The 22,268-nt window shown below is 36.6% G+C and overlaps 1 protein-coding gene across 1 annotated transcript in view; it reads right to left on the reverse strand.

Moving 5' to 3' along the window:
- The window catches only part of YME1L1 (YME1 like 1 ATPase), a 50,411-nt gene that overhangs the window by 5,142 nt on the left and 23,001 nt on the right, over nucleotides 1–22,268 (reverse strand). Inside the window, exons 5-15 of the mRNA XM_058681634.1 lie at nucleotides 21,717–21,826; nucleotides 19,799–19,949; nucleotides 19,314–19,397; nucleotides 16,344–16,426; nucleotides 9,645–9,735; nucleotides 5,983–6,135; nucleotides 5,283–5,415; nucleotides 4,481–4,543; nucleotides 2,285–2,397; nucleotides 1,241–1,396; nucleotides 318–469 (exon numbers count right to left, since the gene is read on the reverse strand). Coding sequence (XP_058537617.1) covers nucleotides 318–469; nucleotides 1,241–1,396; nucleotides 2,285–2,397; nucleotides 4,481–4,543; nucleotides 5,283–5,415; nucleotides 5,983–6,135; nucleotides 9,645–9,735; nucleotides 16,344–16,426; nucleotides 19,314–19,397; nucleotides 19,799–19,949; nucleotides 21,717–21,826 — 1,289 coding nt within the window. The remainder of the gene's footprint in view (nucleotides 1–317; nucleotides 470–1,240; nucleotides 1,397–2,284; nucleotides 2,398–4,480; nucleotides 4,544–5,282; nucleotides 5,416–5,982; nucleotides 6,136–9,644; nucleotides 9,736–16,343; nucleotides 16,427–19,313; nucleotides 19,398–19,798; nucleotides 19,950–21,716; nucleotides 21,827–22,268) is intronic.

Raw genomic sequence — 22,268 nt, forward strand, 5'->3', positions numbered from 1 at the left:
TTTCATTAGAAAGAGATGAGAATGAAACGTGTACTCAATGAGAAAAACCTTAGAAAAACTCTTGAACCGCCAACACAGTTTCTCTGTGGAGGGAAGAGCACAAAGACATATTTAAGAATGATCCTTTGTTGTCACTCCTTTGTTGTCAGAATGTTTCAGAAGAAAGTGATCCACAAACTTGGGAATTAGTTGAATTTTCTTTTAAATTATTTTCATCAACAATTCCCTTCATCAGCTTTTGGAGAGTGCTATTTGAAAGGAAAACAAACAAACAAACAAACAAACAAACAAACAAACAAACGCCACAAGATACTTACGTGTCCAAGCGTTGGGCCTCGTGGCATGATTGTAGCTTTGTTTATTGGCATTGCATCTTTAGTGTAATATGCAATAATAGCATGACCAGATTCATGATATGCTGTGATGGTTTTGTTTTTGTTATCAATTTCCACGCTCCTACGTTCAGGCCCTAAGGATAAAATTTTAATTAATTCACTCCATTAGGAAGGTATAATTAGACAACTAAAACCCATTTGCCTTTAAGTAATTCTTGGTGTAACATGACTTAATATAATTAAATGAATATTTTAAACAACAACTTTCCAAGTGACAAACAAAATTGTAAGAGCTATCATCTTAATCCTTACTATCAACAAGGGAAGTTTAATTCTAGAAAGTAAATGTAAATTTTAACAGGAATGTCCTAACTAACCTGTTTTGAACTCAACCAAGATTTAAAATCAAATACTGAAAATTAGTAAAATTAGTATTTATTTAAAGGTTATTTACTTTGAGAGAGAGAAAGATCAGGTCTGTGTGAGCAGGGTAGGGGCAGAGAGGGAGAGAGAGAGTCCCAAGCAGGCTCTGTGCTCTCAGGGCAGAGCCCAACGCGGGGTTTCATTTCACAAACTGTGAGATCATGACCAGAGCCAAAATCAGGAGTTAGACACCTAACTGACTGAGCCAGGAAGGCGCCCCAGTTAAGTTACTCTTTTAGCAGCACTATCAGATAAGAGAAAACACATGACACCCATGCCCCCAAACAGTATAATCATATAAACTGTATTTGTTCTTAAGAGGCCCAATTGTATGGCTATTTTTGAGTATATATTTTCTTGCTCCTGTACCTTTCTTTTTTATAACCTTTTTCTCAAAAAGAAGAATTTATTCTCTAACATAATGAACAGGGTAAGACAGGAAAAGAAAAAGAGAGAGGGAGAGAGAGACAGAGAAAACCTACCCATTAGAATTTTATCTTTGGAAAACTCTAGCTCCTTCATGGTAACCATTTCTTTTCCATCAACAGCTGCCTTTAATGCAGCCTGGTTCACAAGATTCTCCAACTCTGCTCCAGAAAAGCCAACAGTACCTCGAGCTATGATTTCTGGATCAACAGCTATGAAAATAGAAGACAACATTGAAATTCCAAAAGAGCTCTTCACAAACAACTCATATTCCAAAAGACAAAAGCTATCCTCAACTGGAACTTAAAATATTTATCTCACTGCAACTACCAAATAAATTCACTTTATTAAATTCTAGAGGAAAAAAGCCCAAACTGCCACTAAATATACTATTAATATTGCCAACGGGACAAATCACAAAAGTTCTTAAATTTAAATAACTTTGTGAAAAACAAAGAAATGCAGAGTTGCCAGACATGATTTATAAACCTTCAAATTATGACCTAAATTGTTACTAGCCTAACCACAAACTGATAAAGTATACTCAAAGATAAAATATTGTTTTTATTTTCTGAATTTCATCTTTAAATATTTTATACATATATAGTATTATATGTACATTTATAAAAGCTCTCCTTATTATAGGAAACATATTTGGTTTAAGAAATTTATTCACCTATCTTTGAAAATAGTACGGCGTGACAGCTGTGTTTATTATTTGAGTCCATAATATTTTCTTGTGTTTTGTTTTACAGTTTGCCTCTGTTGGCCCCAAAGTGATTATATATGCTTCCTAGTATTTCATATTTTACATTCATCCCCAAAGTATTTATACATACATTTATCTTCAAGTATTACGTATCTGAACACTTGGAAGAAAACTTCCTTTAGAATCAGGATTCAAATGATAGAATCTCTTGTATATACAATTAATAAATAAACTTTAAAAAGGACATACAAATGGAGAGGAAAAAGGACACGTAAAACAAACTGGTCTTTGGAGACATCTATCAAGTAAGGACCACAAACAGGGTGGAATGAAATATTACCATTTTTTATAGACAGAATAGTAAAGTTGGTGTTAATGGAATCAGACTTACACTGATCAAACTTTATTTTATTGAGATACCATTTCAAAATTTCTGTTCGACCTTTTACATCTGGTCTTGGAACTGTAACTTGCATGTCAAAACGACCAGGACGTATTAAGGCACTAAAAGGAGAATATAAAAAGAAAATATAAATTAATAATCTGACTATGATGAAGGTCCAATTAAGTATGACTGACACTCTAAAGACAAGATGGAAAGATAATGGCAACTGAAGTTAGACTGGAGATTTGAGGTTTTTCATTTTAATCCCACCATACTTAATATGCAGTGTTAAATTAGTTTCAGGTGTACAGTATAGTGATTGGACAATTCCATATTACCCAGTGTTCATCACGACAAATGTACTCCTTAATCCCCATCACCTATTTCACCTTAGATTGGAGTTTTGAGCATAAATATGCATACAACTCCTTTTAAAACAGGGATCAAGGGACACCTGGGTGGCTTAGTCGGTTAAGCGTCTGACTTTGGCTCAGGTCATGATCTTGTGGTTCACAAGTTTGAGCACTCCGTTGGGAGCTGTGCTGACAGCTTAGAACCTGGAGCCTGCTTCAGATTCTGTGTCTCCCTCTCTCTCTGCCCCTCCTCCACTCACACTCTGTGTATCTCTCTCCTTCTCTCTCTCACTAAAATAAACATTAAAAAAATTTTTAATAAACAAACAAATAAATAAATAAAATATTAGGGGCACTTGTGCAGCTCAGTCAGTTGAGTGTTCAACTTTGGTTCAAGTCATGATCTCCCAGTTTGTGGGTTCGGGTCCCACGTCAGGCTCTGTGCTGACAGCTCAGAGCCTGGAGCCTGCTTCAGATTCTGTGTCTCCCTCTCTCTCTGCCCCTCCCCCACTCTCTCTCTCACTCTCTCTCCCCTTCTCTCTCTCAAATAAACATTAAAAATTTTTTAACTAAATAAACAAGTAAATAAGTAAGTAAGTAAGTAAATAAATAAATAAATAAATAAAACATTGGGGTGCCTGGGCGGCTCAGTCAATTGAGCGCCCAACTTCGGCTCAAGTTGTGATCTCCCAGTTCTCAGGTTCAGGCCCCAGGTCAGGCTCTGTGCCGACAGCTCAGAGCCTGGAGCCTGCTTCAGATTCTGTGTGTGTGTATCTCTCTGTCCTTTCCCCACTTGTACTCTATCTCTCTCTCTCAAAACTAAACAAAAAAAATTTTTAAATAAATAAAACATTAAAAAAATTTAAAAACATGCCTCCCAAACAGTTTCAATAACCAGAAGGCAGAACAAGGTTTGATACAGATAGATAGCACACAACCCTCAAACAAAAACATGCAAGTCAGTCAACCAAGGAATCAGGTCATGATCTCCTGGTTTATGGGTTTGAGGCCCGTGTTGGGCTCTGCACTGACAGTTTTGAGCCTGGAGCCTGCTTTAGATTGTGTGTCTCCCTTTCTTTCTCTGCCCCTTTGCCAATTCTCCCCTCACCTCTGCTTCTCAAAAATCAGTAAACTTAAGAAAAATATGAGTAACTCAGGGGCACCTGGGTGGCTCAGTCCACTGAGCATCCTACTATTGATTTCAGCTCAAGTAATGACCTCACTGTTCTTGAGTTCAAGCCCCACGTTGGGCTCTGAGCTGACAGTGCTGAGCCTGCTTGGAATTCTCTCTCTCCCTCTCTCTCTCTGCCCCTCCCCTGTGCTCACTCGCTCTCTCTCTCTCAAAAATCAACATATTAAGAAAGAAAACAAGAGTAACTTCTATAAGTACAATAAAAATTTAAAACTGTAAGTTTCATTTTATAATTTTCTGCACCAGCCTAAAATTTTGTGATATAAAGTTTGTCAAAAGATTCTTTAAACAGCTCTACTGAGATATAATTAGCATATCACAGAATTTAAAGTAGATAATCCCATGGTTTTTCATATATTCAGAGTTGTGCAGCTATCAACACTCTCATTTGAGTTATTAAATAATAAATTAGTAAATAATAAATATTTTTATTCCCCTACCCCAAAAGAAACCCCACAGTCACCAACAGTCACTCCCCATTCTTCCCACACTCTGGCAACCACTAATTTCCTTTCTGTTGCTATGGATTTGTTTATTTGAGACATTTCATACAAATGAAACCATATGTGATGTTTTGTGATGGGCTTCCCTCTCTTTTAAAGTTCATCCATGTTCTAGTATGATCATTAGTTACCAAAGAAGTCTTTTCACACTTACTTATCTAATGCCTCTGGGAAATTTGTGGCTCCTATGATGATAACTCCTTCATTGGGCTTAAAACTATCAAAAAAGAAACAAAAGTACCTTTTCACTGAAAATTAAAAGAGTACACATATAGAAATGCTCTACACAAAACTGTTTATCATTAATTTTAGTAACAGCAAAGAAAAGGGAGTGATCTTGTTTACACCCAGGTGATATGACATCTTTATTATTTTTTGAAAAAAACAAATGTTATTGGGCCAGAATACTTCAATAAAACTGCTAAAAATAAATCACAAAGTCACCTACGATTACAGATCTTCACAAAGGCTTATTTGTGTACCTGACTTATTTGTGAAAAATTATTCTCAAGTTTACCAATTCAAATGATTTGCTCCTAGACTTCCTATTTGGTTCCAAACTGCCTTATATGGTTTTAAGATGTTCATACTTCTTTCAAAGCAACCCCACCTCTTGCTTTTTAGATTATAAAAATTGATACAAACTTTTAATCTGCAACAACATTAGAAGCTAGTCACAAATTGTGTAGAAACCAGTCTACAATCCCTTTACATCTCCAAAGAGACTACTATTGTCAGTACTTTCCTGTCACACTACAATTAATGAAAAAGGTGTAGAGGTCATCAATTAAGAACAGTTGATACATCAATTAGTTATGGACACAACACAATACAGAGAATGAAGCTTGTCTGGCCTTCTTGCACTAGGGACTACTGTGTTGTCTACATTTTTTCCAATTTCTCGAATGTTATCAAATATATCACCATATTCCAAAGACAGAGGAAGATTCAATTACCCATCCATTTCAGCAAGAAGTTGATTTATAGTCTGCCTTGAATATGGATGCATTGGCGACTCGATTCGCTTCCCACCAACAGAATCTAATTCATCAATAAATATAACACAGGGAGCATTTGCTTTTGCTTCCCCTAGGAAAACAAAAGAGATTCCAATAAGTTTAATGAAATCAATACTTTTTGAACAAAGTCATATAAATATGAAAAACCTGTAAGGTTGTCAAAAGCCAACAAAAGACATTCATTTGGGAGACACAACACAAAAGGAGGTCTCTTTCTTTCTTTCAAAACTGATTTAAGAAGAGTAGCCTCAAAAAAACTGTATCATATACAATAATATACAACACAAACAACTGAGTATTCACTCTTCCAACTGCACAAACCATATACAATCAGATTTGAGGCCAATTATTCTTTAATTACATACTATCAGATTAACAAATAAAATGAATAGGACAACAACAAAAAACCCAGCTTTACAATAGCCCCCAACCTCGTCAAACACCTCTCCTGGCTCTTCTCTTTGGAGGAAAAGTACAGTTCTGTTTTAGCTCACACATTAAAGTACCTAAAACCTGACCCCCACAATGGCTAGGTCAGCTATCAATCATAATCACACAGCCAAGAAAGGGTTAAGAAGCCCTCTTCCCCTAAAATTAAGAAAATTTGGTATCGTATGAAAGATACGTTAAAACGTACTAAATAGATTTCTTATACGGCTGGCTCCCACACCCACAAACATCTCATCAAATTCTGATCCAGAAGCATAATAAAAAGGAACATCAGCTTCTCCAGCCACAGCTCGAGCAAGAAGTGTCTTTCCTGTCCCTGGGGGTCCAACTAAAAGAATTCCTAAAAGAAAAAATAAGTGAGAATGATTCAAATTAAAAAAAAACAAAACCAAAAACAAAACCCTAATGTGAACCTATAAAACAAATAGTTAATAATTAATGTATACAGTTTGGAGGTTGAAGACACATGACCAGTATTTTGAAACAAAGCAAAACATGTCTTTAAATAATGATTCAACTTCAGGATCTTCTCCAGAACTAGTTTCCCTCTATCATTTAAATACTGCTTATCTATCGGTCCTCAACAAGTCAGAATCTTGAGAGAAAGGAACATAAACTTATTTATCACTAAACAAAAGTCACATCAAAACAGATTAAGAGATTAAACAACGAAACATAATACATGAACCCTTGACTTGATGATCTTCCGTAAAAAACATACTTAAGAAATTCTAGAGACATTTGAGGAAAATTTCAAAAAAACCTGGAGTACCAGATATCAAGGAAATAGTATTTAGTTTTATTTGGTAGGATAAATTACTCTCTTTATTTAGGATAATGTGCTTGGTCTTAGGTGATGCATACCAAAGGCTTTAGATGTAAAGTAGTTAATCTCTACAGCTTTGTAACTTTTTTATATGTTTGAAAATTTTCATAACAGCAGTAAGTTCTTCTAAGTTGAAATAACAGAATTCTTTAGTTTCCACAACTTTTCACTTTTCAGAATATATTTAAACAGGCAACAAAATTATATTAATGCTATATTTTAACATAAAACACTCTTTAAAAAAATTTTTTTTAAATATTTATTTATTTTTGACAGAGAGAGAGAGACAGAAATGAGCGGGGGAGGGGCAGAGAAAGAGGGAGACACAGAATCCAAAGTAGGCTCCAGGCTCTGGGCTGTCAGCTCAGAGCCCGACACGGGGCTCAAACCCACAGACCACGATATCATGACCTGAGCCGAAGTCAGACGCTCAACCGACTGAGCCACCTAGGCATCCCATAAAACACCCTTTTAAAGGAAAGCTGAAAAATACCCTTCAGACTGTCCCCTTGTGTTGCCATGTTATTCCTAACTGGTTTAACTCCTCACTGTATCAATTTCTTATAGAATATATTTTGGTACCTGAGAATTTTCCCACAATTTTATACAATATCCTTTGATATTGTATAAGAAAAGTGTCACTATTTTATGGTTTTAAACATGCTCTTTATGATGTTATAATATTGACTTAATAAATGAATCCTAAATTAGCAGACTCATGGAAACAGTTTTAGATACTTCTGAACATTCTCAGTAGAGACAGTGCGTAGCACAAAACCAAATGTAAATAGCAGTGTCTCCTTTAATTCACCAATTCCATTTCTAGAATTGGAATCTAGCATAATGAATAAATAACACATGAGCAAATCTCCAATGCATTCTAAGGAGTTAATTAAGCATGTGGGCAAAGCCTTGAGACGTTAAGATGATCACCACAGCACTGATTTTATTATCATAATTAAAAATTTTTATGTGAGTAGAGCTGACACACAGTTACCTTCGTTTCAGGTATACAACATAGTGATTTGATAAGTTTACACATTATGCTATGCTCACCACAAGTGTAGTTACCTTCTGTCGCCATGCAACACTATTATTACAGTATCACTGACTATACTTCCTATGCTGGGCCTTTTATTCCTCTGACTTATTTATTCTACAGCTGGAAGCTCTCTCCCTTCCCCTTCACCGACTTTGCCCAGCCCCCAATGTGCTCATTTTAACAGCAAAACACCAGAACCATTTAAAAGTTCAATATAGGGGCGCCTGGGTGGCTCAGTCGGTTGGGTGTCCGACTTCGGCTCAGGTCATGATCTCACAGTCCGTGAGTTCGAGCCCTGCGTCGGGCTCTGTGCTGACAACTCAGAGCCTGGAGCCTGTTTCAGATTCTGTGTCTCCCTCTCTCTCTGACCCTCCCCCATTCATGCTCTGTCTCTCTCTGTCTCAAAAATAAATAAACGTTAAAAAAAAAATTTTTTTTAATAAATAAAAATAAAAAAAATAAAAGTTCAATATAAATGATTATAGTACAACTGTATAATATAAGGACACCATTAAGTCATTACAATTTTGTACCCAATTTTAGCCTATGGTTTTTCCCTCACACAAACAAGCAATTCTCCAACACCACCTGGGTGTCCTACAATTCAACTCTATTCTGACATGAACTACCTGGACATAGCATCAAATACTGCAAGTTAAGGCCTTGGTCCCAAAAGACTGCCTCTACCTCTATCCCTTCCTATATCAACTGCAAGACCAGGCTGTTACCTAGGCTTCTGACCAACAGGCTCTAGATAGGAGGTTCCAATGATCTCTTCCTTGGATTTGATTAATTTGCTAAGATGGCTCACAGAACTCAGAGAAACAACACTGTACTTACTAGATTACTGGTTTCTTATAAAAGGATACAACTCAGGAACAGTCGGTCAGATGGAAGAGGTGCATAGGGCAAGGAAAAGGAAAGGGATTGTTGAGCTTCTATGCCCTCTCTAGATATGCCCCTCTTCCCACATCTCCACATTTACCAACCTGGAAGCTCTCTGAACCCTATCCTTTTGGGTTTTTATGGAGGCCTCATTAGACATGCATGACTGATTCAACCTCCAGCCACTCTCCCCTCCCAAGCAGTCAGGAGGGTGAGAGTGAGGTTTCAGCTGTGTAATCACATGGTTGATTCTATTGGCAACCAGCTCCTAACCTTAGGTGGGTTCTAAAAGTCACCTCACAGTGTTGCTCTCAACACTAGGAAATTGTAAGAAATGGGATTAAGACTAAATATGTACTTCTTATTAAAAATCACAACAGTCATTAAATTATATTAACTGTGGGAAAACATCAGAGAGGAACATTCTACAAAGTAGTGTGTACTATTTGTAAGGTCATAAAAGATCCATACTCACTCCTACAATAAAAGGCTGAAGAATTTTTTCAGATTAAAGAAAAATCGAAATGTTATGTGTAAACCTGGATCAGGTCCTAACTTGGGTCGGTGAGGGTGATGGGAGGACCTTACTACGAAGGATATTAGTAAGAGAAATGCTGAAATTTGAATATAACTGTGAATTTCATAATAGTTTTGGAACCAAGTTAAATTTCCTGATTTTAAGAACTATATTGGAGTTATATAATAGAATATCCTTATTTTAAAGAAATATGTAATAGGTATTTGGGGTTAAAGGAGCATGATACCTATAACTTACTCTCAAATAATTAAAAAAATACATTTATGTGAAGAAAGTGAATGAGCAAATGGGACAAAGTGCTAAAAAACTGTTGAGTCTGGTTAAGAGTACAGGGAGTTCTCTGTACTGTTCTTACAACTTAAAGTTTGCAATTATAACAAAACTCAAAATCCCCTTCCTCCCAAAAAAGGTTATACAATGTTATGTTTAGAATGAAGACTTATTTCTAAAACAGCAATTAAGAATTAAACTTTAGGCATTTAAATCTGATAAAAATTAAATTAGCAATGGATGACAGTATTTTTGATGTCAAGTCATGGTAAAGGGAAGATATCTTACCTTTTGGAAGTTTACCTCCAAGCACAGTAAATTTTTGTGGATTTTTCAAGAATTCAACCACCTCCTGTAATTCTTGTTTAGCTTCTTCCACCTAAAGTGACACAATTTACCAAACAATTCTAAATAATGGATTATCAAGGTTGCCTCTTCGAAAGTAGTAAATGTAACTGGAAGTTAACTTGGCTTTCTCTTTATTTCAGGGAAAGAAGCACACAAGAAGGCCCCCTTATAAATGCAAAAACAAAGGGGTTTTCACCTGACTCTTTTTGCCAATTATGCAGTCTCCTTTGTAAGTTTGTTTATCTGAGAGACAGCGTATGTGTGAGCGGGGAAGGGCAGAGAGGAGAGAGAGAATCCCAAGCAGGCTCAGCACTGTCAGCACAGAGCCCAACGTAGGGCTCAATGCCAAGAACGGAGAGATCATGCCCTGAGCCAAAGTCAAGAGTCAGATGCTTACCCAATGGAGCCACCCAGGCACCCCCCATTATGCATTTCTTTACGTATCCCAACAAAACCATTCTCAATTTCCTACCTTTTCAAGAAATAGTGCTCCCTCCAGTTAACAAGCACTTATATTCAAAATTCTAGTTAAATGTGTCAGTGGCATTTGTTGTAAATAGAAAGGTTCCCCTAGCAAGTTTCAAATCCAGAACTTTGGAACTGATTACAAGCTTCCAGGGCAAACTATGTAACTTAATGTACATCAATGACAAGGAAGCCTGTGTTTAAGTTATAACAATGATTTAGGATTCATTATGAGATTATTTTCATTATAAGGAGTTACTACTAGATTATAAATGATTTAGTTCCCAACAAATGCCAAAGGACAGTGACTAAAATTAAGCTATAGTATACAGATATTGTTTTGTAAATGGTTGTGGCCGAAAAAATTTAGAGTATTTCATCCTCAAAATATAAAAAATTATGTAAGAATTGAGATTCCTAGCAGGCGTAAAGCCCAATCTGGTCAACAAATATGTCAAGTAGAACATTAGCTCAACTTTAAAAAAACTGATATAAGGAAGCTGCCTATCAGAAATCAGGTAGCATACAACTATGAGTAACAAATGCAAATACCTGTGAGCCAGAATAATATTAAAGATGAGCTCAGAAGACCAAATGAAAACGACAGTGGTGGCAATATACTGAAAAAGCAGTATACTGAAAAAGGGTCTGGAAAGCAACAGACCCTTACAGAGGGCAAATAATCACAACTTGGTTCTACAAAGGAGTACAGAACTCATGCTCCAGACTTTAATTTTTCAAGGAAAAATAAAAAAGACATCATTAAAGATATTAAATATCCATTTAAATGAAAAAATGTATTTGCGGGGCACCAGGGTGGCTCAACCAGTTAAGCGTACAAGTCATTGATTTTGGCTCAGGTCAGGATCTCAGGGTTATGAAGTCGAGCCCCTATATCAGGGCTCCACCCGGAGCTTGGAGCCTGCTTGAGATTCTCTCTCTCTCCCTCTCCCCTGTACTCCACACCGCCTGTGCAATCTCTCTCTCTTAAAAACACAAAAACAAACGAAAAAAACCCACAAAAAACAATTTAAAAAAATGCAATTGTGTAGGTACTCTTTTAGGTATTTTATTTTTTTAATTTTTATAAATTTTTTAATGTTTATTTATTTTGAGAAAGAAAGTGCAAGTGGAAGAAGGGCAGAGCAAGAGGGAGAGAGAGAATCCCAAGCAGACTCCACACTGTCAGCACAAGAACCTGGGGGAGGGCTCGATCTCACGAATTGTGAGGTCATGACCTCACCCAAAATCAAAAGTTGCATGCTTAACCAAATGAGCCACCCAGGCGCCCCTATATTTATTATATTTTATTTTATTTTTTAATGTTTGTTTATTTTTGAGAGAGACAGACACAGACTGCAAGCAGGGGAAGGGCAGTGAGAGAGGGAGACACAGAATCTGAAGCAGGCTCCAGGCTCTGAGCCATGAGCACAGAGCTCAACACGGGGCCAGAACTCACGAATCATGAGATCATGATCTGAGCCAAAGTCAGACACTTAACTGACTGAGCCACCCAGGTGCCACCCCCCCCATATTTATTTTAAATTACACTGTCCAAATAATATATTCGCAGCCAATTTGCAACCCTACGTTAGACAACTTTAAATAATAGCTCTCAATGAGAAGAAAAAACTCAAGTACATTAGGGTTTAAAAGAAACTACCTGGCCAACAGACACATGAAAAGATGCTCAACATCGCTCCTCTTCAGGGAAATACAAATCAAAACCACACTCAGATATCACCTCACGCCAGTCAGAGTGGCCAAAATGAACAAATCAGGAGACTATAGATGCTGGAGAGGATGTGGAGAAATGGGAACCCACTTGCACTGTTGGTGGGAATGCAAACTGGTGTAGCCACTCTGGAAAACAGTGTGGAGGTTCCTCAAAAAATTAAAAATAGACCTACCCTATGACCCAGCAATAGCACTGCTAGGAATTTACCCAAGGGATACAGGAGTACTGATGCATAGGGGCATTTGTACCCCAATGTTTATAGCAGCACTCTCAACAATAACCAAATTGTGGAAAAAGCCTAAATGTCCATCAACTGATGAATGGAGAAATTGTGGTTTATATACCCAATGGAGTACTACGTGGCAATGAGAAAGAATGAAATATGGCCCTTTGTAGCAAAGTGGATGGAACTGGAAAGTGTGATGCTAAGTGAAATAAGCCATACAGAGAAAGACAGATACCATATGTTTTCACTCTTATGTGGATCCTTTGAAACTTGACAGAAACCCATGGGGGAGGGGAAGAAAAAAAAAAAGAGAGAGAGGTTAGAATGGGAGGGAGTCAAAGCATAAGAGACTCTTATGAATTGAGAACAAACTGAGGGTTGATGGGTGGTGGGAGGGAGGGGAGGATGGGTGATGGGCATTGAGGAGGGCACCTTTTGGGATGAGCACTGGGTGTTGTATGGAAACCAATTTGACAAAAAATTTCATATATTAAAAAAAAAAAACCAGCAAAGGAACAATAAAAAAAAAAATAATAAAATAAAAGAAACTACCTGAAAAAAAGTGTACTAAAACATGAAATATCTCTGGGCCAAAGGGCATTATGAAAATCTAGAATTAAAGTCATGATTATCTTAGATTTCTACATACTTTCCTAGGACTGTTTCTAGGAAGAAATCAAGAGCAAAGAGGTTTTTTTTTTTTTTTTTAGGCTAAAAATGGTCTTTAAAAGTTATTTCAATTAAATTATGAAAATATACTGTTTATGAAGTTAATGGTTAAAAGCAAAGCTCTGTCCACTCCTAAGCCCAGGAGACATGTGTTATATATGCTCACCAAGAAACATGCAGAGAATATTCACAATGGCACTATTTAGGTGAAAACTAGGCACAACTCAATGTCCACCTAATGTTGAATAAATAAACAGTACTGTGATATTCACAGGATACTATGCAATGGGGATGAAATGAACTACAACTCCATTTAAAAACATGGATGGATCTCATAAACATCATGGTGGGTGAAAAAAGCCACATACACTACACGTATTATACATGTCCATATGAAATTCAAAAGCAGGGAAACTAATATATGTTATTAAACAGAACAATGATTATCCTTAGAGTGGTAAGAAAGGAACACTAGGAACTTTCTGCTAATATTCTATTTCTTGAGCTGGGTGCTGATAATTATGAGTTCACTGTATGGGAATTTATTAAGGTATAAATTCATGATTTGTGTAGGTCTGTGTGAATGCTAAGCTTCAATAAAATTTATGTTTAAAAAGAGATTTGGTTCTTTAGTAAAATAAAATTTTTAAATATTCAAAGTTATTCATATACTAAAACAAGACCAAAATACATTTGGTCAAGGTAATGGATAACTTTGAATTGTAGGAAAAAAGAAAACAGATTAGATGTCACCTACTACTCAAATTAAAATTTCTCTCCCCAGACTCTGTGGCAAGAGAATTCTCAACTGAGATATATAAAATCTATATAGGAAAATAGAGTTTAGGGGGATCAAGACAATGAATGGAGTTATAAAAGCTGTTATTAGTATTTTTATGGCAGCTATATATAATATTATTCCTACACAAACAAATCTAAGCAAGGAAATGATATTCCTATACTAGCTCTTTAAGACTTGGTAAAACGGGGGCACCTAGGTGGCTCAGTCAGTTAAGCGTCCAACTCTTGTTTTGGCTCAGGTCATGATCTTACGGTTCATGGGTTTGAGACCCTCATCTTGGGCAATGTGCTGGCAGTGTGGAGCCTGCTAGGGATTCTCTCTCTCTCTGCTCCTCCCCAGCTCGCACACTCACCCTCTCTTTCTCTCTCTCGAAATAAATACGTAAATCAATGTAAAAAACAAAACAAAAAGACTTTGTAAAACTGACCACAGGTACCACCTAATGGTATACCTATTATGGTAAATGGTATAAATTATAACATATATATATATATAACATTTATAGATATCTATAAACAGTTATATGTATCTACATATAAATTTAGATTTGATAGCAATAACAGCAATATAACATTATGGCAATAACACATAACATATATGTAATATATAACAATAGCAATAATATATAATATACATATAACATTTATAGATACCTTTAAACATTTATATATATCTACATATAAATCTAGATTTGATAGCAATGACAGCAATATAACATTGTAGCAATAATTATAGTATTTGTTAATATTACCACGGAAAACTCTCTGACAATCTGAAAACTCTGTGATGTCCCCATTTTTTTTTTAATGTTATTTATTTTGGGAGAAAGTGTGAGCATAAGAGCAGGGGGAGAGGCAGAGAGAGAGAGAGAGAGAGAGAGAGAGAGAGAGAGTCAGTCTCAAGAAGGCTTCACACTGTCAGCACAGAGCCCAGTGTGGGGCTTGAGCCCATGAACCCGTGAGATCATGACCTCAGCTGACATCACAGTTGGATGCTCAACGGACTGAGCCTCTCAGGAGCCCCTTGTGATGTTCCATTTCTAATATTATCAGCATGTCTTCTTTAGCTTTGTAATCAGAAATGGACTCATTCCAAAAGAAGTGTGGTACATTAAGTAATGAAATATGTATAAAAAGAGATTTGGTTCTTTATTAAAATAAAATTTTTAAATATTCAAAGTTTGTCAAAAGAAGTGTGGTATATTAAGTAATGAAGTATGTATAAAAAGAGATTTGGTATACGTATAAAAAGAGATTTGGTTCTTTATTAAAATAAAATTTTTAAATATTCAAAGTTATTCATATACTAAATGCCTTGCTGACCATAACCTCAACACAGGTTCAATATCATGCAGGCTCTCAGCTCTCTGCACACCTTAAACAAAATGAGAAGGGCCCTCTGCGCTAAGGAGTCAAGTTTTCAAATACTCACTGCCCCAGCCTCCTCCTCAATTATTCCCTTTCCACAATTCCAGCAGAATTCACAGCTGTTTAAATCACAAAGGGAAGGGAAGGACTACTTGGTATAAAGGCAGCATAGTGACTTCTGATACTTTATTCCCTAATATTTGAGTAGGTGAAAAATATTTATGCTTAAATGGGGAACAGAGTATGGAAAGGGGAAGAGCTCTCATTCTATTACATATTACAAGTGGCTTTTTCATTGGTCAACAACCAAGCCAGGCACATTAGCTCTTCAGGGTCCTTGCTCTCTATGTTCCTCTGGCTAGAAACGTTCTTTGCTCAAATATACGCATGGTTTAGGGGCACCTGGGTGGCTCAGTTGGTAGAGCATGCGACTCTTTTCTGTTGTTGTTGTTAATAAAGAATATTCCAAATATCACTAGAGGGGCTTAATGAATTTATGTTGTATTTTTATTTTTATTTTATTTTGGAAACAGAGAACACAAGAGGGGCAGAGGGAGAGAATCGTAAGCAGGCTCCACGCTCAGTACGGAGACTGACACAGGACTCAATCCCATGAGCCTGTGACATCATGACATGAGCCAAACTCAAGAGTCAGATGCTCAACCAACTGAGCCACTCAGGAGCCCCTGAGGATGAGACTCCTGATCTCAGGGTTCTTAGTTCAAGCCCCACGTTGGGTGTAAAGATTACTTAATATCTTTAAAAAAAAAAAAAAAAAAAAAATCCATGGTTTACTTTATCTTCCTTAAATGTTCACTCAAGTGTCAACTTCTCAATCATACACTGAATATCACCATTTAAAATTGTGACTTTTCTCTCAGAACTCCCGATCTCCTTTACCCTGCTCTATATTTTCCCGTAACACTTCACTTTTGAACATACTCTATTATAATTTCCTTATATGCCATATCATTGTCCAATTTCTGTTAGAATTAAAATCCATAAAGGGAAAGATCTGTTTTATTTCTTTTATCCCAATATCTAAGTTCTAATCATGGCTTGGTCTTTTCTAATAGCCAGTCCCCACCCAGGAGCCCACTCAGAGTTGCCTCAGTACAAAAAAACAGTGCTATCACCCAAGAAATTCCTAGGGATTGAGAAGCCCTGTGTCAGAAATCGGGGTCAAAGACCAAACTGTAGAACCCAAAATGCACCTAGTACTCTTGTCACGTAGGAAATTGCAACAGTTTTAGTGCTTGGAACTGGAGGTAGAGACCAATATACATGTATTTTCTATTTTACACCTTTAACTCAAATATTGGCCCTACATAATTAGATAATATTCGACGAAAGCAAAGTAAACTTAACTTACTCCTTTAACGTGTTCAAAGGTGACATTTTTCATCTGGACAGGATCTACTGCAGAATCAAGCCCTGTTGTTGTCCGGAAGCGGACTAAAGAGAAGAGAAGAAATGCTTATATCTCTGATAGATTTATAAAATTCCAACCACCTTGTTTTTCATATTTAAGAAAGCCCAGAAAAATTACATCTAAATTCACATTCATTAATTCACAGTGAAGTACAGAAACTAGGTCTACTGGATTTCTAGGCCGTGTTCAAGGAATCAATGACCCTCATTAAACTATCTTTGTACCTTCTAATTAAAATGAAATAGTATTTCCCTCTTCTCCTATAATATCTCATAACAGAGATTTAAACCAATCATTTTCAAACTCCACTGTGCATAAAAGTCACTTGAGAAAGGTGTTAATGCAAGTTCCCAGACCATGGCCCAGAACTTCTGATTTGCAGATTTAGTAAAAGGCCCAAAAGTTTGCATTTTTAACATTAAATTATCCTGCTACAACTGGTCAGAGATGTACACCATGAATACACTGCCTTAAACCTAGCATTAAAAACTGGCACTAGCATTTTTTTTAAGAAGGGCGAACCTTAAAAGAGATTATTTCACTTTTGATGAAGCCTCCTTCCTCTGGCAACTGTTACTTGCCCTCGGATGATAGATCATTAATGACACCATCAAGTATAAGAAACACAGTGAGGCGTGCGTGGGCGGCTCAGTCAGTTAAGCGTCGGACTTTTGCCCAGGTCATGATCTCACAGTTCATGGGTTTGAGCCCCACTTCAGGCTCTCTGCTGTCAGTGCAGAGCTTCGGATCCTCTGTCCAACCCTCCCCCAACCCTTCTCTGCTGATTCTCTCTCTCTCTTGAAATAAACTTTAAAAATACTACTAATAATTTTAAAAAAACAGTGAAAGTTTGGAAGAACAGTAAAATACGTAAGATCAACTATAAGGAACTATTTATTACAAAGCTTTCTTAAACCTCTCCCCCTTGGTTAAGCTTTCATACTAAACATATAAATGAGTAAAAAGTAATTTCTAATTTCCTCAGAAGAAGACGAAAATATTGTCTTTAAGACAGAAATTTAGGGCGCCTGGGTGGCTCAGTCGATTAAGCGGCCGACTTCGGCTCAGGTTGTGATCTCGCGGTCCACGAGTTCGAGCCCCGCGTTGGGCTCTGTGCTGACAGCTCAGAGCCTGGAGCCTGTTTCAGATTCTGTGTCTCCCTCTCTCTGACCCTCCCCTGTTCATGCTCTGTCTCTCTCTGTCTCAAAAATAAACATTAAAAAAAAAAATTTTAAAAAGAAATTTAGATGCAAAAAAGTCAGTAGGTAAAAATACAGTTAACGAGAGAACACTTAACATATCAAGAATATATGAGTCGTAAGAGTAAATGTAATATAGAAATTCTAGAATAGACACTAATAGTTTTAGCCACTAAATTGTTTATTTAAGAATCTGTGGGGTCCGGGGCGCCTGGGTGGCTCAGTTGGTTAAGCGTCTGACTTTGCCTCAGGCCATGATCTCACAGTTTCTGAGTTCAAGCCCCACATTGGGCTCTGTGATGACACTGAGGAGCCTGCTTCGGATTCTCTCTCCCTCTCTCTCTGCCCCTCCCCGACTCACTCACACTCTCTCTCTCTCTCTCTAAAATTAAAACATAAACATTGAAATAAAAAATCTATGGGGTGTCTGGGTGGCCCAGTCACTTCAGCATCCAACTCCTGGTTTCAACTTAGGTCATAATCTCAAGGTTCACTGGTTCAAGCACTGGGTCTGGCTCTGTGCTGACAGCACAGGACCTGCTTGGGATTCTCCTTCACTCTCTCTGCCTCTCCCCCACATCTGCACGCCCATGCATGCATGCTAAGTAAATACAGTTTTTTAAAAAAAGAATCTATATAGATGGACTTAATAAATAAGGCAAATAAATTTGTAGTTGAATCCACTTGAACCTTGTAAGAAATTAATTACTCAACGGCAATGCACTTCATATTTTAATATATGTTTTACTTAACATAAGAAATTAAGGGGAAAAAAAAGAAATTAAGAAACATAAAGGAATAATCAGACCTTTTCCTACTCTTCCGTTATCACCTAGTGTCCCTGTAATGGTTCTGTTTTGAAAACAAGGAGATAAGAGAAGGTGACTCTAGATATAAAAAGAATACTCCTGGATGTTAAAATCTCATCTCAGGTTTGATGCCACAAAAAACTTAAAATATCTGGGGTTACATGTAAGTCCTGGGATGAATTCCTGATCCAGGTCAACTAATATTCTTAACTGTACATCAGTTTTTTCTCTCAAGGTAATCAAACATAAAGAACACAGAGAATACAGGGTAAAAACTGAATAGTTGAAAAAGCAAGCAGAACCACTTACAACTGACATTTCATTTTAGACTTGGCAACACCAGAAAATATGGGACTCATTTAAACTGATGTTTAATAATATGTAATTTTTCATAAATTTATTGTCTTTGAAATAAAGAACTATTTCATTTGTATTGTGATTATAAAATTCTAATACATGTTTTTTAAATTTTATAATTGGACAGGTATAATTTTCTAAAAATGTGGAAAACTAACCACTAATAGAAGTTAATCTAACATTTTTGATATAACATAAACCTTAAAATTTTAACAAAATATTCTTTTCCCAAAACAAGTCAAAGTTGAAATTTGTACAGTGTCTAAAGGAACTTTTCCTGTAATCCACAAAGCAATGTAAATATGGTAGGCCCTCTGACAATGCAAATGGCATATAATCATAACAGATTAAAACTTTTCTACTTCAACACAAAAGAAACAATCTCAAATTGACACAATCTGTGAAGTGCTGACTCATAGGAACGAGGGGCCTAGACACTAGAACTATACATGTTTTCTCACTCCTAAGTCTTAGGCATATTAACTACAAAAAAAGGAAAAAAAATTCAAGTATTTAAAAGATTAAAAAAAAGTCAGAGCCATTACCAGATAAAAATGGGTTTTTTAAGAGTCCATAAATGCCAAACAGCAACAGAACGAAGAGAATCAGACGAGTTCGTCTTAGAGAATCTGGAAGGAGAAAAAAAAAAAAAAAAGCCTTAAATGACATCAATGAGAAAGGACAGCTTGACAAAAGGCAAATATTAGGTTACTGATGGAAATCATATTTCATCACATGAGGTTTTGGAACGTGGCATGCTTTTGTATAACTGCCATGATTTCCTTTCAGCACCCTGTCAGCAAAACCTCAAGAAGCCGCTCAGGCTTCTGTCCTTGACATAGGTTCTCAAAACAAGGCAAAGAGTCCACAGATATTTCCATTTTGACACAGCTTACATTACAAATATAACAGAATATAAGCAGTGAAAAAGTGGTAATTGTTAGAAAAAAGATTTATAATTACTTAAATACAGGACTATGACTTCCTTTTAGGTATCTACCCAAATATGAATGGGGTCAAATCAACTTACCATTGGTTTTTTGTGTTAGTGCTTGCGCTTTCAGAAAACCCTCTGCGAAACCAGTTTTAAACGCATCTTGGTGAGCTTCGGGTATATTTTTGGTCTTCATGAGTTTGTCCAAACTCTCAACATCTGATCCTCTGTCCCGCAAAAGGAACCCCTAAATACACAAACAACACATCAGTATTGATTGACTATACAGATAACACACTCCAAAAATATAATCACAACTCATAAAAATATTCATTCAAAGAGTCTAGAAATTCTAATTTTTACCGTCTGTGTGAAGAATTACAGTAATACTCAACAATAAATTACTTCATCAATGGCTAGAAAACTAACTTTGGACCTTACACTTGCATCAATCAATTCAGGTCAAGAAACTCTCTGTAAGAACACTATACTGAGGGGCACATGGGTGGCTCAGTCAGTTAAACGTCAACTTCAGCTCAGGTCATGATCTCACAGTTTGTGGGTTCAAACCCAGCGCCAGGCTCTGTGCTGACAGCTTGGAGCCTGGAGCCTGCTTCGGATTCTGTGTCTCCTTTTCTCTCTGCCCCTGCTCACACTCTCTTCACTCCCAAAAACAAACAAACAAACAAACAAACAAAAAAGGACACTACAGTGAAAACAACAAATAGGTCACAGGTGGATTTAGGGTTCTAATGGTTTGATGTTCACACTCCTTTATCTCTAGCAGAGGAAAAACCTCATCAATTTATTAAATGTTTACTGAGCATCTTTTATATACTTGGCCTTATAGAAGTTCTGAAAATGTAAAGATAAATAACGAATGATCTGAATGTTCTCAGACTAGTGGGGAGAGATACACAAATAATCAATTTTTTGAAATCATTTTGTTATTATGTTAGAAGTTCTAGGTCTGGTAAAATAAATGCTACCTCAGGAAGTCAGGAAAGGCATTACAGAGAACGGGATTTCTAAATTTTTTTTAACATTTTATTTTTACTTTTGAGAAACTGGGGGCGGGGAGTAGAGAGAAAGAGGAACAGAGGATCTGAAGTGGGCTCTGCCCTGAGGGCAATGAGCCCGGTGCAGGGCTCAAGGTCACGAACCAAGAGATCATGACCCAAGCCAAAGTTGGGCGCTTAACCAACTAAGCCACCCAACACCCCGAAAACAGGATTTCTAAACCACAGGCAACACAAAGCATAAACAAGTTGACAGAGTCATTAAATAACAGCCTTCAGTGCTTAAGAACTACACGCAACCTTGTGTAATAGGACTTAAAAATGCAAGAGAGGAGCAGGACAGAGGTTCAGAGGGGATGCCATAATGAAAGATGAGAACAGAAAAATAGTAGGCAGGGGCCAAAAGATGAAATGCCCTGTGTACTATGGCATGAATCTGACAATAAAGCAGAGGAATACAATTATTATATTAATACATTTTAGACAGATTGGTGGGAGGGTGGCAGTCTGGAGTCTAAACTGAAGGTAGCAAAACTAAAGACAAGGAGATTAAATACGTGTATATTTGAGTCACTTGGGCAAAAATTGTTACAGTCTATCTATGCAGTGGAATTGGGGATGAAAAGAAACAGACCTAAGAAGTATTTAAGAGGCTGGATCAATAGGAATTTAGTGATTAATGGGCGTGAGAGGAGAGAGATGAATAAATCAAAGTTGATCATCAGGTTTCTAGCTTGGGTGGATGCTATTCATGAACACAGAGAACACACAAGCAGGTGTAGGTTGGTAGGAAAAAGGACAAAGGGAGATGTCTAACAGGCCAATGGAGAGACAAGACTGGCACTCAGAAAAGATGTAGGTATAATGACTTAACACAGGTTATTAATCCTTTAGAAAATCAGTTGGCCAATAAAAGAAATCAGATAATGAAGGTTCTCATTTTAATAATTTGAAATGTATTGCTTTTTCAAACAACAAAAAAGAGTTCTAATTACCTTTACAAATGATGGTGCTATATGCTGTGTTTCTGCCAATCTTTCAGAGGTGGACTGTAGACGCCGTGTTCTTGATTTCAAAGTTTTAAAACCCCGAGACTGTATGAAAACTGAACAGAATAGTATTACATTTACATTTTTAAATAGTATCTCATTGTAAAATTTTATAAGGAAAATGCCTAAGATTTGAAACTAACACCAAGCCTGTGTATCCTAGTTTACTATCTCATTTTTTAACATAGTTCTTTGCCTGACGCTTCACTATACTAGTAATTAAGGTCATCAAAATGGGTTTAATCTATAAGTTAAGTTTACAATTTCTTGAGAGTTTTAAAATGTTAAAAAAAAAAACAAAACCCACTGATGAGTATCAAATACAAGTCAGTGTCTAATTCCTCAAACCCCAACCCCACTTCCCAGAAGTAACCACTCAACAATTTCATGACTACACTTGTATGTATTTTAACATATGCTCTTTCTATAAAAATAGTGTATAATTTTTTGTCTTCTTTCACTTAACACTATATCATGGACATTTTTCAGAACAGGTCA

This window comes from Neofelis nebulosa, chromosome 8 (assembly GCF_028018385.1).
Source record: "Neofelis nebulosa isolate mNeoNeb1 chromosome 8, mNeoNeb1.pri, whole genome shotgun sequence".
Classification (NCBI taxonomy): domain Eukaryota; kingdom Metazoa; phylum Chordata; class Mammalia; order Carnivora; family Felidae; genus Neofelis; species Neofelis nebulosa.